General features: G+C 45.1%; 1 protein-coding gene across 5 annotated transcripts in view; it reads right to left on the bottom strand.

The window, feature by feature from the left end:
* The window catches only part of KCTD20 (potassium channel tetramerization domain containing 20), a 31,157-nt gene that overhangs the window by 6,368 nt on the left and 7,650 nt on the right, over positions 1–17,139 (bottom strand). For 3 of the 5 annotated variants that reach the window (XM_088180363.1, XM_014872811.2, XM_088180367.1), the window contains 4 exons: positions 3,088–3,284; positions 2,174–2,453; positions 1,064–1,166; positions 433–553 (listed from right to left, as the gene is read on the bottom strand). In XM_088180363.1, coding sequence (XP_088036489.1) covers positions 433–553; positions 1,064–1,166; positions 2,174–2,453; positions 3,088–3,284 — 701 coding nt within the window. Of the gene's footprint in view, positions 1–432; positions 554–1,063; positions 1,167–2,173; positions 2,454–3,087; positions 3,285–12,498; positions 12,643–17,139 lie in introns of those variants that run through there. The other 2 variants (XM_088180365.1, XM_088180364.1) reach the window with 2 other exon arrangements.

Genomic DNA, 17,139 nt, shown 5'->3' with positions numbered 1-17,139 from the left:
CAAATCCCTCCATGACCAGGAATTCTATTACTCTCCAGATTTGGTATCCTTGGCTCGTGCTCTGCCCATCAGCCTTTAGCTTAAATTATTCATGATTCTCTGGTACACTTTGGATAGGGGTTATAATCCTGCTTTTAGCCTTCATTTTGTTGGCAGTAACAGCAAATTCTGCTCAGCCTCTGTTAGAAAAAGAGACTAAAATGTTTATAATTTGCTTTTGGAGCAAAGTACCTGTGTTCTGAAGGATTCAGTCACTTCACTTTGGATTGAAGCAGCCAAAAATAAGCTGTTTAAATGCAACTTAAGCCCCAGTGAAATCAACATGTTCATGCTTAAACTAAAGCACAGGATTAAGAACTGCACTGAATCAGGATCAGAGTGCTGAACGCCCTGCAGATGATCTCCTAGGAGCAGATTTCTCTCCATACTTACTTAAATCTTGACATTTAATTGTGTTGAAATCAAAGTTTATGCAGAGGTAATCACATGTGTCTCGAAGGTCTGGGATGGAAATCCCATCAGGGCAGTTAATGATTCCGGTTTTGTAATAATCCTGTGAATAAAAGGACAGTTTTTGGAGAGAAGAATTAAGAACATCTTGGACTATGATAATTCCTAATTAGTCCTTTATTTTGTTTACTAATATTGGAGAGATACTGAAACTATTTATAGCTCAGTGTGTACAGTAAAACAGCCCTGCTGGTCCGAGAATCTACATCATTTTGCAGATCCTCTAGGGTCTGATAAATTATGAGCTCCAATTAAAACTTTTCCATAGCACAGGCTTTCTTAACATCTCATATGCAATATGTATTTATAGTACAACCACAAGATCAGGATAGAGCTCAGGAATTGCAACAGCAGGACACAGAAAAGCAGGACACAAGCAAATATCTGAAATGTGAAATACCAAAGCCTGCTATATTTTTTCTTTAGAAATCACAATGCAAAATGTAAAACTAGGATGTCCCAGGGAGTGCAGCTGCCTGGAGATGGCTCAGCTGTGCAATGTGACAAACAGATTGTTTGTTTCTTTTCTCCCCACGAGCAGAGCTGCCCTTACCAGCACGGTGCGGAACACGGCTGAGCTGATCCCCTCTGCGATCTCGTACTCGCCCTTCTCATTAGGCCGGGTGAAATTGTATTCTCTGCCTGGCCCAAACATCCTGAAGAGGTGAAGAAGCATGTAAGTGCACAAGAACATGGAAATGCATTTATTCCAGAGACAAACTGATGCACTGGAGTTAAAAAAAAATTCTTTCCTGTGAGGGTGAGCAGGTCCTGGCAGAGGCTGTGGTTGCTCCAGTCCTGGAAGTGTCCAAGGCCAGGCTGGATGGGGTTTGGAGTAACCTGGGGTAGTGGAAGGTGTCCCTGCCCATGGCAGGGAGTGAAATGAACTGAGCTTTAAGGTCCCTTGTAGCTGAGGCCATTCCATGATTCTGTGAGGAAGCCCAGCAGTGACACAGAGATACAGTAACTTAAACTTCCACTTCAACCCCTTCCTCAGTAAATAAGGAAAGAGCTGGCTCAGGGAGGCCTGGCCTCTGTTTCTGTGGCCACTGCACTCTAAGGAACAGGCCAAAGGAACAGATCATTCAGTCCTGGGGCAGAAAATCCCCTGTCAATAAAGCCTTTGCACTGACTTACACCAGATAACTCCACATGGCTTTAGATGCCTTGTTTTACACAATAACCCATGCAAGGGTCAGTGGCCCAACAGTACCCTTTGGTCAGAGATGGGGAGAGTGCTGGCAATACAGCACACGAGGATTTCTTGGTGCAGCAACAGGTTCCAACCTCTCAGCAGGAGCTGAGTGCCTTCTGTTTTGGGAGAGTATGGAGAGGTGACAGCAGGAGGGGATGGAACATTATCACATTCCCCATTCAGGAGCAAGGTTATCAGCTGGGGACAGATGTACAGCTGACAGACCAAGCAAACACTTGGGGAGAAGGCAAAAGGAGATCTTCGGCTAAAAGTGTTCATTTTTTCATGGACATGGACCAAAGGGAGACTTATCTAGAGAACTACCAACTCTCCATCTGGGCCTCACTCACAGCCAAATTCTGACTGAGGTCACCGTGTGTACAGATGACATCACAATACAAACATTACATGTTTATTCCATTAAAAAAAACATTTAGACTGACTTGAAGGTAACCAGAAGTGACTCACCTTCCCAGCATGGTGTCAGGGTGAGCAGTGAAGATCTGGGGGTTCACTGCAAAGCGGGTGCCATCCACCACCAGGGTCACTTTCTCTGGAGCTACTGTCTGGGAACTGCTGCTTGAAGACACTGCACAACATCCATGGCGTTCCTGGGTATTAAAATATTCCAGCTGTCTTTTATTTCCATCTGGGATATGGCAGTTGTGAGGTTCTTCAGGAGCAGACAGCATGCCACTGATCTGGGGACTTACTGGGCAAGTGTTGTGTCGGCATTCAGAATCCAAACCTGAGGGACAAACAAACATTTTTTTTGGAGGAGAGAATTAATTGAAAAACATCATTTCATAGTAACACTTCCTACTGAAATGAGAAAACTGAGTCATGCAATAATTAAGGATGCCATAACTGTCAGGGTGATGTTATATGACATAAAACTAGGCTGTTATTGAACTGAACCAGCAGCTGGATGTTTTGGTGAGCCATGGGGCTTAATGTTCCCTGTGAGAGCAAGACAGATTCAGATTTATCTGACGAGCAGGAACACAGGAATTAAACAAGGCCAGAACTACAGATCCAGGCTGCTGGAAGGACTCCCACAGGAAGCTGAGCAGCAGCACACACCTCACCAGAGTGGTGTAAGGCAGCAGTGCCCAGTGCCAGCCCTGGTGGGCACACAGGACTGTCCAGATGGCTGCAGAGAATCTGATCAGGGCCAGCTCCGGGCTGGCCAGGGCATTGCTGTGGGATGGGCTTGCCAAGATGCTGAACTCTGCTGTGAACTTCTGTCCTTTAGAGCAGCCCTGGCACAGGCAGGGCACATACTCCCCAGTGCAAACTGCCCTTTTCCAAAACAGAACACCCCTTAAAGCCCAAAAAGTAATCTCCCTTAGAGATTACAAGGTTGAGGGCATTATCCTTACCCTCAGTCCTGGGAACTGCAGGGCTGTGACTTCCTAACACCACAGAACTTTCTTCTGACTCATGGGCTGCTACAGTTCTGTTTTCCACAGGACAACTGGACTCCAGATTTCTCACCCAGTCTGTGCCCCCAGCACAGTTCCCATTCATGCTGGGCCTCCGTGCTGTGAGGAGTTGGTGGCGTTTCCTAAGAGAAGAGCTGGAGAGAAAATCCACGTTGTTAGTTTTGGAAGAAACTCCCAAGCAATGAAGTTCAAATGCCTGTATCTGGTACCACAAACAAGGTCCCTCAGGCTCAAAAGGCATTTCTTCAGGGATTTAACTGTTTCAGAGGCTTATGGTGCTAGTTATGCCCCTACTTTCACCTGGGAAGAGGGGAAAAAAAAGATTTTGAAGTAATCAGGGATCTATTAAATCTATTTAATCTATAGATCTTCACTTTTTTAAAGGTAAGTCTAAAACCACTGATGTCTTTAGATCACACGTGTGTTCCTGCAAATGCCTTCCTGGCAACTCCTGCAGATCTCTACAGTCCTTCAAAAATGTTTATATTCTTGACTCTCAGTCCTGGCCAAATGAGCTCTGTAACATGGTTACAGCCTGAAATATAACATTTTCCCAGTTAACAGCTCAGGCATTGCCTCTTAACCACTCTGAGGTCTGACCAGGAGGTTCCCTGCTCCCAATCATTGCTTGGTTTTGGTTCTTCTTGATTTATACTGTGCTGTCACACCGTGCTCCCCCTAGTATTTAACCCACTGCAGTCCCACAACAAACACTTGCATGGTGCAGAACAGCCATGGCTGGAGCAGCCCCACGATGCTTCAACCACTGCCACTCACATCTGGAATGCTCTTCCAGAATATGCAGAGACACAGCTTTCTTTTCTCCCCCAAGTAAAATTTCTTCCTGCTGTCTTTAAGACCCACTTCCCTCCTTTGTATCTCCTAACAGATCAGACCTCTTTGCTGTCTCTTTCCCTCATTCTCTCTGGCATTTGTTTTGCCCGGGACAAGAACCAGCTCTCCCTTCTTGGCTTCAAGTGGTTTCCTTTCACTCTCTCAAACATAAAACACCAATTTCCTCATTAATGAATTTTTCCACTTTCCCCCCTGCAGAACAATTGTCCTGTGTCTTTCCCTTGGCTGAGTGAAGACTGCAGGACCTGCGGGTGCCATCTCTGACGCCTGGCAGAGACAAAGCAGATAAAACACAGCACAAAGAAAACAGCAAAATGCCAAGTCAGAGTTGTTGAGTTTTCTAGCACCTGCTGAGGGTGAAGGCCTTAATGAGAAGTTCAGTGGTGGGTTCCAAGCCCATCGTTACTGGCAGTCTGAATTAAGCATTTTGTTCTTAATGAGAATTTAAAAAAGGAATAAAAATGCATTCCTTTTGTTCTGTAAATCCAATTCTAAGTTGCCAGCATTATTATATCTGTATATTTTTAGAAAATCTGCTGCTTACACATTATGTGATGGTCATCCAAAGGAAGATTTTTGGCAACAACCAAACCATTTCTTTCTTTAAAGGCTCTGGCTGGCAGCACAGTGACACAAGGAGCCCTCAAGGGTCATCTCAGTCCCAGCAACCTGAAGAGCACCCAGAGCACTGCCTCCCCCTCTGCTCTCACCAAAACACCCAGGGTGGGAAAACTCCCTCTCCCCACACCTTCCAGGCTGCTTTCCTGACCTGGCTGCCTAACCCTGGAGAAACCTCTCAGCAGTCCCAGCAGAAACCCCTGTGAATGCTGCCTTGTACCTGGGAATAGCTCAGGGAATATCCTGAGCTGGAGGAGAACATCAGTATCAGTCCACCTCCCTGTGCTTGCAGGACCACCCACAACCAAACTGTGTGACCAAGCACCCTGCAGGGAGAATCACGGAATATCCTGAGCTGGAAGGGCCCCAAAGGGATCATTGGGTCCAGCACAGCCAGCCCAACAATCCCACCCTGTCCCAGGAGCTCTGGCAGCCTCGGGGCTGTGCCCATTCCCTGGGGAGCCTGGGCAGTGCCCAGCACCCTCTGGGGGAAGAACCTTTCCCTGATATCTGAAGTGGAATGGACCTGGTCACACACGAACAAATCTTTTACCTGAACAAAGGTAACACAAAGTCTGTGTGGACAACCTGAGCAATCCTCTGCCCTCTTCTCTCGTGTGTCACAGCAGCAAAGGGGTGGTACAAAGTCCAGCAGTGCTGGGCAGTGGGACACAGGGGTGTGGAGGGAAATCTAAATATGAAAACCCACGTACTCTAAAACACCTTGGAGGGGGAAAAAAAGCCCAACACCCCCCCAAAGCCTTTAAATCAATTCCAGAATTGACAATATGTCCAGTAGAACAAAAAGTGAACTATTCCCCTCTTTCACAGCACTGTAATTATTGAGGAAATGGAATTTTTCAAGACTGCAAATGTTAAGGTAATTATACAACTAATATTGTGATTTCAAACACATTCACTGAATTATTACATTGTATGTTTTGACCCTGAGATTAGCTCAGTTGGCTGGAGCATGATGCTGATAACACCAAGGTTGTACATTCAATCCCTGCATGGGCCATTCACTGAAGAGTTGGACTTAATAATCCTTGTGGGTCCCCTTTCAACTCAGGACATTCTACAATCTGTAATCTAAACCAAAATGCTTTAAAATTTGGTAACTGCACTGAAAGCCAAAACCTGTTTTTTAAAATGCAGTTTGATTTACATCGGGAAAAGTATTTTGAGATGGAGAAAAGAATACCCTGGTTGAACAGATATATAATAAATAGTAACCCCAAGCCTAAGGGAAAGCCTTTGAGGGGGTCATTCCTGAAACTTGCTGGCTGTCAGGAGGAACCCCCAGAATGCTCTGGGTTGGAGGGACCCTACAGCACCTCAAGGGACACTTCCCACCAGCCCAGGCTGCCCAGAGGAGCAGACACCACCCTGGGTTGTGGCTCAGGAACTCTTTCCCCCCCACATTAACTTTCCTATATTGAAACAATATCCCTGACAAAGCTGATGCTACCACACTCACCAGGGAACAGAATTTGCTCTGTGAGCTGACAAGAACTCCATTAAGAAAACAAGATAAGCATAAAATTTACTTCTTGGGCCTCTTTCTTCCAGGAGTGCTCAATTTCTGCAGCTCTGCCAACAACCTCCCCTTGCAGTGCCTGAGCAATCTCTTGCTTATTGAATGCATTACTCAGCAGAGAGGAAAATTAGGCAGGGAATCAGATCAATAAGCAGAGTATATGAAGGCAAAGAGCAGCTTTATTCAGGGACACTTAGACTCCATAACTTCCCCAGAGCTCTGCCTTACAAGCCCCATTTAAGTGATGTCAAATAGCACGAAACACCATCGGAGTGAATTTCACAATAACCAAACTGCGTTGGGTGAATGTTGAAACCTTTGCTCATCACCTCAAGCTCTGAATTAAATGCAGAGACCCTGCACACCCTTCAGCAGAGTCCTTAACTACAGCAACTCAGAAATTATTTCCAGAACTATCACCAGTTACACAGGAACTACAATACACCAATTTTCCCTTGTCCTTCCTCTCCTTCTGCTGCTTAATCTGCTAAGCAGGATTGTCAGGGGAAAATGCCCCAGCTGTTTGACACCTTTCTCCTCCTTCTCTGCTACATGAAACTGAGCACCACGAAAACCTGCTGAAAACAGCTGCTCTTTGCAATGTGGTGGCTCTCCCAAGCATAAGATGTGACTTTCCTCTTTCCTGGAAGTGGAACATCCAGTCCTGATCATCTGACCCAGCTCAGGCTGATGGCATTTCCCTGTCTCCTCTTGGCATGCCCAAATCCTGCATGTATGTGTCAGCAGAATTGAGGGAAATGAGAAAAGATCTTCTGGCACATCTGGCTGGTAAAATAAATCCCCAAACGAGTCGTTTAACGTGATAAATATATTGCAAACACACCCAGAACCCAGTGGGGAAACAAATACATAAAGACTTCAAGGACAAACTCCTGCCTGACCAGCTTACAAATGTCCTGGTTTCCTTTCATGCCCAGGATCAAGGAGAACTACCCGTGGTGAGAACGAATGCCTATAAATAATAATTAGCACCATTCAGCTTCAAAGCTTTTTACAAATATTAAGTGCTCATTGCTCCTGAGAGCCCTGGGAAGCACTGCAGGGAAGTGTTTTATGAGAGAAAACAGGGACACAGAGGCAGAGACCCAATGCTCAGGATCAGAGCAGCAGCCCCGATGCCTACTCAGGTGTTACTCTGACTTGGAGCACGTTCACTGCTCAGCTCCCTGGCCCTACACTTCCCCTCTGCAAGCAGGACAAACACTCCCAAGGGTTCCACCCTCCTCAGAGGCTCCTTCCATGCACGTTTCCTTCCACCCTCTGGGAAGTGTCAATTGCCTGGTACCACAGAAAGGCTCAGGAGCAGTGAACAGGCACCCTGATGTCTTTCCTCCCTTCGCTGTGACTTGTTTGCACCTGAAGGATCAGGTAAGGACCAGTCCACACAGGAGCTGAAGCCTCACAGCTGCATCTGGAGCAGCAAAAGCCCCGTGTCACATTCAGCACTAAAGATCAGAGAAAGAGCTCCCCCAGCCAGAGAAAGGCTAGGATTTAATTTTTTTTTAAAGGGAGTAAGTATCAGAATCAAAAATCAGAATTCCCATCTGGCTCTGGTTTTGCCATACTTGGAACGTGTGGGCCCCTCCTTCCTCTGGAACACAACAATGTCAAGAACTGCACAAACACTCTGTTCTCCAGACTCTGTGCTGGTGGTCCCACTGAAATCATCTCTATTTGAACTCCTCTGGAGCTTTGTCTGTTGTTGAGGCAAAAACATGGAAGTCATATTTAAATTGTTTTTAATCACAAAGTGGTACAAACAATTCAGGCTGCAAATGCTTTGCAGAGATAAAGAGGCTGATCCCTGCTCTTTGCAATCCTTAAGGAAGTGCTTTGGAATGTAAAGAGGCTGTGGCATCTTCAGCACATTATCCTTCCCCACCCTGAGGAGCCTAAAACACATCCAAAGCCACTTCCCAAAACATACAGCTCTCCCCCAATTCCTGGAGGAGCTGAATGGCTTCACTTGCCATGAAAAGGAACTCAAATACTGCAACGTTGCCAGCAGACAAAACCCATTTAGATACAGCACATTTACTAAGCAAGAGAAAACAAAACTATCAGTACAAATGTGCTGGTTGCTACTTTTTATTTACTGTATTACATACATACAATATTTTATTATACTTATAAATATATACTCCTTATAATTGGAATTTTTAAAAAGAGCCATTATAGAGAATTATAGGTATGAAGAACTTTATAGAAATTTCAAAGAAAAATCATGAAAAGCCTAGCTGCCAGAATCCATTGTTGAGTAAAGCCCTTGCTATAAAACCTGACAGTTCATACAGGGTCTCACTGTAGTCTGGCATGGCAAGAGAGAGGGTGTAAGAGAGTAAAAATAGTAGAAATGAGTGGCTTTACTTCATCCTTTGGTTTGCAAACGGTGAGGAAGGACCAGCAGTGAGTGAATCAGCTGGTGAACAATGCTCCCCTCTTCCTAAACCACAGCCTAACCATCACGACTGAAATAAAACTCCAAACAACTCATTTTTAAGGTGACAACACTCCTTTAAGTCTACAAAAAACATTGCTAAGTACAATTATTCTCAGAAATATGAGCAAGCAGGAAACACGCGTTGGCAGGGTGTGCCTGACCTAATTCCACAGTCCTGCATGAGAACAAGATGGATTTCTGATGGAACTGCACGTCCTTCCACTGTGCCTAAAGCCTGGCTTTAATTTGTGTCCTGCTTTAACCCCAGATGGCAACTGAGCCCCAAACAGCCACGTGCTCACTGCTGCCCGTGGGATGGGGAGAGAAACACATGGGTTGAGATCCAGATATTTTAATAGGTAAAGGAAAAGAGAAGGTTGTGTAAGGTTGTGTGGAGATCTCAGAGCACCTTCCAGGATCTGAAGGGGCTCCAAGAAAGCCAGAGAGGGACTGCTCATAATGAACTGGAGTGACAGGACACAGGGAATGGCTTCCCACTGCCAGGGGGCAGGGACAAATGGGATATTGGGAAGGAATTGTTCCCTATGAGGGTGGGCAGGCCCTGGCACAGGGTGTCCAGAGCACCTGTGGCTGCCCCATCCCTGGAAGTGTCCAAGGCCAGGATGGGGCTTGGAGCAGCCTGGGACAGTGGAAGGTGTCCCTGGCCATGGCAGGGGTGGAATATGATGAATTTTAAGGTTCCTTCTAAACCAAGCCAGTTTGGCATTCTGTGACTCCATAAAAGCTGTGCATGCAAGTAAAGCAAAAAAGGAATTCATTCCCCACTTTCCATGGGCAGGAATGTGTTCAGCAGGGCTCTATCACCTGGGAAGAAAAGCACCATCATTCCTAACATCCCCCTCTGTTCCTTCTTCCCCCAGCTCTAGATGCTGAGCATGATGCCATAAGGAGAGGAATATCCATCCCTGGGGCAGCCGGCCTGGCTGTGTCCCCCCAGCTCCTGTGCACCCCCAGGTGGGTGGGGAGCAAAATCCACAGCCTTGGCTCTATGTGAGCCCTGCTCAGCAGTAACTAAAACATCTGTTATCAACCTCTTTTTTCCAGAAAAAACCCAAACCACAGCCCCCTGTAAGCTACTAGGAAGAAAACAAACTTTACATCAGCCAAACCCAGCATAAATTCTTAAAAGGTCTCCTTAGAATATGCCAGAAGTTTCTCTAAACATAAAAGCAGAGAAGTAAATTAGCAATGATTGACTTTCTACTTTGGAGAGAAAAAGGGCAATCTCATGGGTTTCAGATAAATAAGAAGTGTTTCCTGTAGCTGTAAGGATTTCCTGTAAGGATTAGGGGAATCACTGTAAGGTGGAAACCACAGCAGGGAATGCAGCTCAGAGACAATGATCTCCCCTGGGCTGGGTAACACTGGTTAAGTAAAAAAGCAGCCATCAAACTTGATACGAGAAATTATAATATTGGCATGTAGGCAGCAATCCAACTTCTAATTTTCATAATAACTTTGGTTCTGATCATCAGATGAAGACTTTCCCAGAGAGAAAAACAAACGATTCTGACTGCCAGCTCAGTTCACCTGCAATAAAAACCTCCCAGTTGCAGGGAGGCATTCCAAAGGGCTGTGCAGTGACAGGAACTCATCCAGTAGAAAAAAAGGCAAAAAGGGAAATGTTCTCCTCTATTTAAAAGTTAGACCAGACCTGATGGCTCATTCTGTAACTATGAAGGACCTTAAAGCCCCCACCCAATGCCATGGGCAGGGACACCTTCCACTGTCCCAGGCTGCTCCAAGCCCTGTCCAGCCCGGCCTTGGGCACTCCCAGGGATGGAACAGCCACAGCTGCTCTGGGCACCCTGTGCCAGGGCCTGCCCACCCTCCCAGGGAACAATTCCTGCCCAATATCCCATCTGTCCCTCTGGCAGTGGGAAGCCATTCTCCTTTTCCTGTCACTTCAGGCTCTTGTCCCAAGCCCCTCTCCAGCTCTCTTAGGGTCCCTTTAGGCACTGGAAGGGGGTCTAAGATCTCCCTGGAGCCTTCTCGTCCAGGTTGGACATTCCCAACTCTCCCAGCCTGGCTCCTCAGGTCTCTCCCAGCCAGGGAAATCAGCATTTCCAGGCTGAGCCCCAGACACTGCCCTGTGCACCTGAACCCACAGAGATGCTCAGGACAAGCTGAGACTTGGCAGGTGTGGGGTTGCCACTCCCTGGCACCTGTAGATACACCTGGAGCACTGGAGAACAACACGGAAGTGCATTCACCAGGGCAGCACCACAGAGAAAACATCGAACTGCAGCCTTTCACAAACCTCCTACTGATCCTATTTCATTTTCCCAACACAAACACAAGCAGACAGTAAAAGCTGATTTATAGGCTGGACCAGCACAGGCACATGACAAAAAGCTTTTCCCTTGTTATGAAATAACTCTATCAATATACAGAGGATTCATTTTCCATCTGGCTTCAAATGAGAGATGGAAAATAATGTCCAGCAGGCCTGATGCAATGCAGGACAGCCTGAAAATGCTGGCAAGAGACAGCAAGGAGGCTGATGAAATGCTTGATTGTTTCTCCTATTCTGTGCATAGTGCTGCACTGTTAGCAAAGTTTACTGACTTACTCATTAACTTGAGGCTCAACAAAAATCCACTGTTTCTACAAATGCAATTCAAAACTACAGTTGGCAATATGGGTTTAAGGGTTTAACACTGCACTTGCACACCTTGATTTACAACCTGGGGGTCACCAGGTCCTTCTGTCACCACCAGTGCTCAGTTCATGCACTGAGCTGACCCCTCACCAGTGCCCCAAGCTCACAGCAGCTTTTCTTTTGCCAACTTACAATCACCTGCAGAAAAATAATGGAGATTTATTAACTGGATGTAACCTACTCCAGACTTTCCCAAAATAGGAAGGTCACACCGTGGCAGCCTCATCAACAGAAGAGATGAAATGCATCCAGCAATGTTCCACCACGGGAGCAAAATTCCTCACACTGCAAGTTCCTGCTTTTTTCTTTCCCTCCCTCTGAGGCCCAGGGTATTCATGTTAGAGAGCAAACCCAAGTAAACTGTAAAGGGTATTTCCTCACAGTCAGTCATCTGAAAAATTATAGTTGATCCTCATAAAGAGCTCCTTAACACTATGGCAATGGCAGCTTTGCCAGTGCTATCTGATTAAATTCAGCACTTTTAATAAAGCTGGCCATGCCCATGTAGAATACACACCTCCTTCTTTGGCAGAAGGTTGGAGTGTGCAGATCTGATCAGGAAGAAGGAAAAACAACTGTGGCAAAAGATGAGCTGTTGTAAATATAAGCAGGATATTTTTGTCTAGAGACAGGAAAAACAAACGTTCCCTGCTGAAATAAACAACACTGAGCTAAATAAAGTTTTGAGGCAGGTGACACCTGTGAGTTACACTTTCTCTTCACCTGTGTTAAACTGAGCTACAAATACTCAGGTGAAAGCCTGCAACAGGAGTAAGTGCTGCAGACAACAGTTTTGCTGTATTCTCTGTTCAACCTTTGCTGCAAAAATACTTATAAAGCTTTCAGAAAATCCCACACACTTCAGCAAAGCATAAAAGCAAGAGCTGCCTTATCCCTTTGGATCTAAAAAAAAAGCTTTTCTTTCTCAACTTTTGTTCTTAGGCAGTTAAATCAAACTTGGTTCTGAATTCCCAGGATCTTAATTCCTGCATTTATATTATGAGAAGTCCAGTTTTCCAGTTATAAACTGCAGCAAACAGCATAAGGACAAGAGCATTTCTGAGGGAGTTGTATCAGAGAATCTGATCCACCTGCAAGCACCAGAACTGCTCACCCCCACGTCCTGGTGTAACTCTGGTGTAACTCTGGTGTAACTGTGGTGTAACCCTCTGCCAAGCACCCCTCACTTACTGCCGGCTCATCCGTGCTCGGTGCTCCCGATCCGAAATCCTGCTGGAGCACAGGGAAGCACCAGGGCACAGCAAAGCATCGCAGTTTAAACCCTTGGAGCAGCCCTGGTCACTCCCCCAAAGCCTGGGCGGCTGATTCATGTAAATATTTCAGGTTAAAAGTCCCTGCAGCTGATTCATGGAAAGTCTGAATATTATCTGTGCTGTAACAGCCTTGAGTCTCTTTTCAGTAAAAGCCTCCTCAATATCTCTCTCTCTCTCCAGATTCCTCATTCAGTTTTTGCAGGAATTGTGTGGTAGAAAAGGCTCGATTCTATTAAATATTAAACCCTTGATGCTATTTGGTAAAACACCTCCTGCCACACACAGCAGAGAGGAATTAGCCACCAGAATTTTTGGTTATGTACATAAATATGTGCACACGGATTCCCAAGCCCAGGAACCTTTGGACTTGGACCCAAACAAATTTACAGTAACTGAGTTATTTTATCAGTGCATTGCTGAAGAGCCTCAATAAGAACCACCACTTTCCCTCGAGTGCTCTGGCACCATGGTCAAGGCAATACATGTTTATATCACTTGGAAATGTCACCCTCTGTCAGCTCAAATATTAAACCAATCAATTCTATTTCATACTGCTTTCCTCTAAGACACGGCTGGATTGCTCAGAGACTGCTCCAAACACAATTTCACAAAACAACAGAATTAAATATATCACATATCATCCATAATATATAATTTTTAATGCAAAGAGAGTCTAAACAGGCAGGTAACTATTTTCCTCATACCAGTGATAAAGCACATGTCCTGCTAAGTCTGAATGAAAGATGCCTTTAGAGAGCTCTCCATTAAAAACAAACCAAGCAATACAACATAGAAAAAAAACCCCAAGTCACTAATTTATTAACTTTTGTATGCAAAAACTTGTTACTACTTTTAGTTTGGAGGTAAGATTTTATTTCTTCAATGTCCAGTTCTCTCATTTGTCTAGATACAGGTGCAATAAAGCACCCGTGGCCTGGTCAAGAGGCTGGGGGAATGTAAACAGCAAGAACCTCTAATCACCAAGAGGTGCTGTCCCACACCAGGTGGGGCTGGTGGCCACCATCAGGAGAAAGAATAGACTTAGATATTTTTATATATAATATAATTTGTATATGTATAATTTATAAATTAGCTTTTATCATTACCCTAATTTTTTTTAGCACAGCACCTGTCCACTGTGGATCTCTTGAGATGAGCATTGCCGTATTATCTGTGTGTTTTGAACTATGTGTTTTAATTAATTTAAGTAAAAATGAAAAATTCAGCAGAGACCATATCCTAAACCAAAATTCCTCTCCTCATTTACAGAGCTTTTTGCTACAAAAAGTTATCTGACATTCCAGCCACGGCAAAAAGCACCTACTTGTTCTGACTCTTATTTTAGAGAGGCTGTGAGCAGCTCCAAACTCCACCTTCCTTCTCTGGAAGGGATCCCAACAAGGAACTGCTCACTCATTCCCAGCTCATCTGCCACAACTCCAGCTGCCATTCATTTCTAACCAATTACACGGCAACAGCTCCAAACTAACAATAGGTGGCACATTTTTGAAAGTTGGATGCAGTTACAGGAGCTTTCAAAATAATAACAATGACAAAACTCAAAGCAAACCCAAGAAACAAACCCAGGGAGGCTGCAGTGGCACGCAATTAAATCTGCAATGAACTATTGCCACGTTGAGAAAGAGGTTGAGCAGCAGTTTGTGTCCAGTGTGTTGGATCCCACAAACCTGGGGGCTTTGAGTTTTCTGTGCTTTCTGGCACTGAGCCCCTGGAGAACACTGCTTTTAACCTGAGGCCTTGGAGAAAGCTTCCAAATTTGAGTGATGGAGTTAAAATCACAAGTGTGTAGTTAAATAGAAGTGTGTGCTTTCATATGGTGAAGGGTTTTAAATCTGAAGTTTTTATATTCCAGTAACAGGTATGGGACAAGATGGAGGATTTTGGGTGGTGTCTCTTTCAGTGTTCATCATCCTTCTTCTAGAAGCAGGAGCAGGCTTGGCAAGGCCAGGTGTCCTCAGCCAGCACTGGGGCTCCTGCCCCACGGCTGGGATGGCTCAGGCTGGCACAGGGTCCCTGCCAGGGGCACTATCTGCCATCCCCAGGGGCACTGCCCTATCTCACACAACACGTGCTGGAAGCCTGTTCTGATAAAGCCACAGCTGAATTTCCCTAAGGAAGGGCAGAGGTGGTCCCTGAGTGAGGCACAGAGGGAACATTATCAGTGCTGTCCTTAAGAAAGAACAGAGCTCTCCGAATCATAATTCTCATTAAGATACAAACAATAAGAAAAAGCAAAACAAACATAAGGTTCCTTCCACACATTAGTAACTGCAAGTAGTACTGAGTAATCTGAAACCAAAATAAACATAGGAGTTTTATTTAGCACAATTACAGCTCTTTGGAAAACACCTCCTGGTTTATTTTGAGGAAGGCAAGAGCAGGGGCTACAATTTCATCTAGGTGAGGCCAACCATTAGCACTCTGGCAATTCATGTCAGCAGAGAACCTGATACCTTATTTTCAAGAACTGAAAAACAGTTCATGATTTCAAACCAGCCAAGGTTTACAAGGGGACATTGGCAAGACACCTCTTCCTTTGTTTACATGCTTGGGTAAATATTTTACATGTCAAGCATAGTTATAACACTTTCTAAGAATATTCCATTACATTCTTTCTTCTATGACTAATAATTCTTCCACAAAAATATTTGGCTGGTGCTGCATTACAGCAAAATTAGTCAGGCACTGGAGCCGTATTTTGAGGAAGGAAAAAAAGGAAAATACCACAAAAAATATATGAAATTGAAAAAGCAGAGAAAATGTCTATTTCAACAGACATAATGAGGTGTTCATGCTGAGGGAAGGTGCCCATTTGGGTATTGGATAAGGTCACTCTCGAAAGGGGAAGGTTCTAAAATTGAAGTGTACTCCAGAGCTCCAGGCCTCTCTGGCTTGTTTTTACCTCGACAAGCAAGAACCCAGCAATATTCCAGCCAAAACTGTAGCTGGTTTTGTGTCTGTCTCAAAGATAACATGCAAAAGAAATGCCAGGACTTTTTAAAAGTTACTTATTTTAAGGAAATGATCTTCAAAGCCTGTCTTTGTGAGGAATAGTCACTCTTCTGCTGAGTAATCCAAGAGATTCTCAAATTAATTAGCATCTTGCAGCAGTAGAGCTGATGTGTGACTTTAATAAATACTTACCAAGAAGATAGGTTTTCCTGCAGAGCCTGCTAATTAAAGAGTCTAAAAATGTCCCAAAAGCAGCTCCCTCTAACCTGAGCACTTCAACTCAGTCCTGACCAGAGGTGACCACATGGTGACATTTCAGAGCTCTTCGCATGAAATGAGGTGGCTTTTGTCAGCCTGGCTGAAGGCACAATGCATCAATCAGCTCTTGCTGCTAAACCTGGAGCACCTCTGCCAGCAGGGAACATTTCCTCCAGTCCCATGTGCCACAAGGGGCAGCACGGGGGGCTGGAGTGCTCCTTGCCAGGGCTCCAGCTGCTCCAGAGGGAAAACCTTTAAGGCTCATGGTTCTCGCTCTGGTTCACAGGAGGTTTTGTTTTGTTATTTTTACTTCAGCTGTGACAGCCTTGTAATTAAAGATAGCACTAAGTGTCTGCTGCACACAGGGTGAGAGGCTGGAGAACACTCTATTTTCTGCATTAAGAATTGTTTCATCTCTCAGAAATGCAATAATTCCACTCTCCAAGTGGTAAAGTGGCATTTCCCAGAGCTGCTCATAACACCTTTAAAATGCTCTTGGAATGACTTAAAAGCCAAGACACATAAGAGGTACTACAGCCCTGGCATATTAACCAATTTTCTGGGAAAAAAAAAAAAAAAAAGAAAAAAGATTTTCAAAACCAGCTTTAAAAAAGGAGAGACCCATGATCTTGGCAAAGAACATTTTCTAAAAGGGACATTTGACAGACAGGACACCATTTAAATATAGCACAGTGCTAATGCACAAAGCTCTTCACAGCTTTATAATTATCAATAAACAAACCTAGTTTCTCCCTTGCTTGGCCAGCACAAGGTAACAGAAATCATTAGACTGGTTTCACTTCAGTATCTTGTGCAGAGATCCCCAGCTGACCTCCTCTAACCCAGCTGTTTATCACTCCTTGGGCTGACAGCAAAACTGCACGTGAACACAGCTCCTTCCATCAAACACACTCGATCTGGTCTTGCTGAGAGCCACCTTGTTCAGCCCTGTGAGGCTTCAAAGAGATTTCCACCCCCAGAACACCGGGAGCAGGGACAGGGCTGTCCCAGGCCCTCCCCACCCCAGCCAGCACGTGTCACCACAGGGACAGGGACAGGCAGGCTGCAGCCCGATTACTGGATGTGAAACAGGACAGAGTGCTGGGAATGAGAACGCTCCACTCCCACGTGCCCAGGAAATGCTCAGGATCAATATTGTTCTCCATTAGTGCAGCATCCAAATCGATGCCTTCGACTGCACTCCGAGGGAGCTGTGAAACCGCTGGGCAGCACAGCTGAGTCCAGAGATCAGCAGCATTTAGAGCTAAAACCTGCCTGTCCCAAGGACTCAAACATCAGCTAATTTACACATGATTAGGATGGATCT

The sequence above is a fragment of the Sturnus vulgaris genome, chromosome 29, assembly GCF_052056855.1.
Source record: "Sturnus vulgaris isolate bStuVul1 chromosome 29, bStuVul1.hap1, whole genome shotgun sequence".
NCBI classification, from domain to species: Eukaryota; Metazoa; Chordata; class Aves; order Passeriformes; family Sturnidae; genus Sturnus; species Sturnus vulgaris.
The sequence above is the reverse complement of the archived record's forward strand: the minus strand, read 5'-3'. Positions and strand labels throughout refer to the sequence as shown.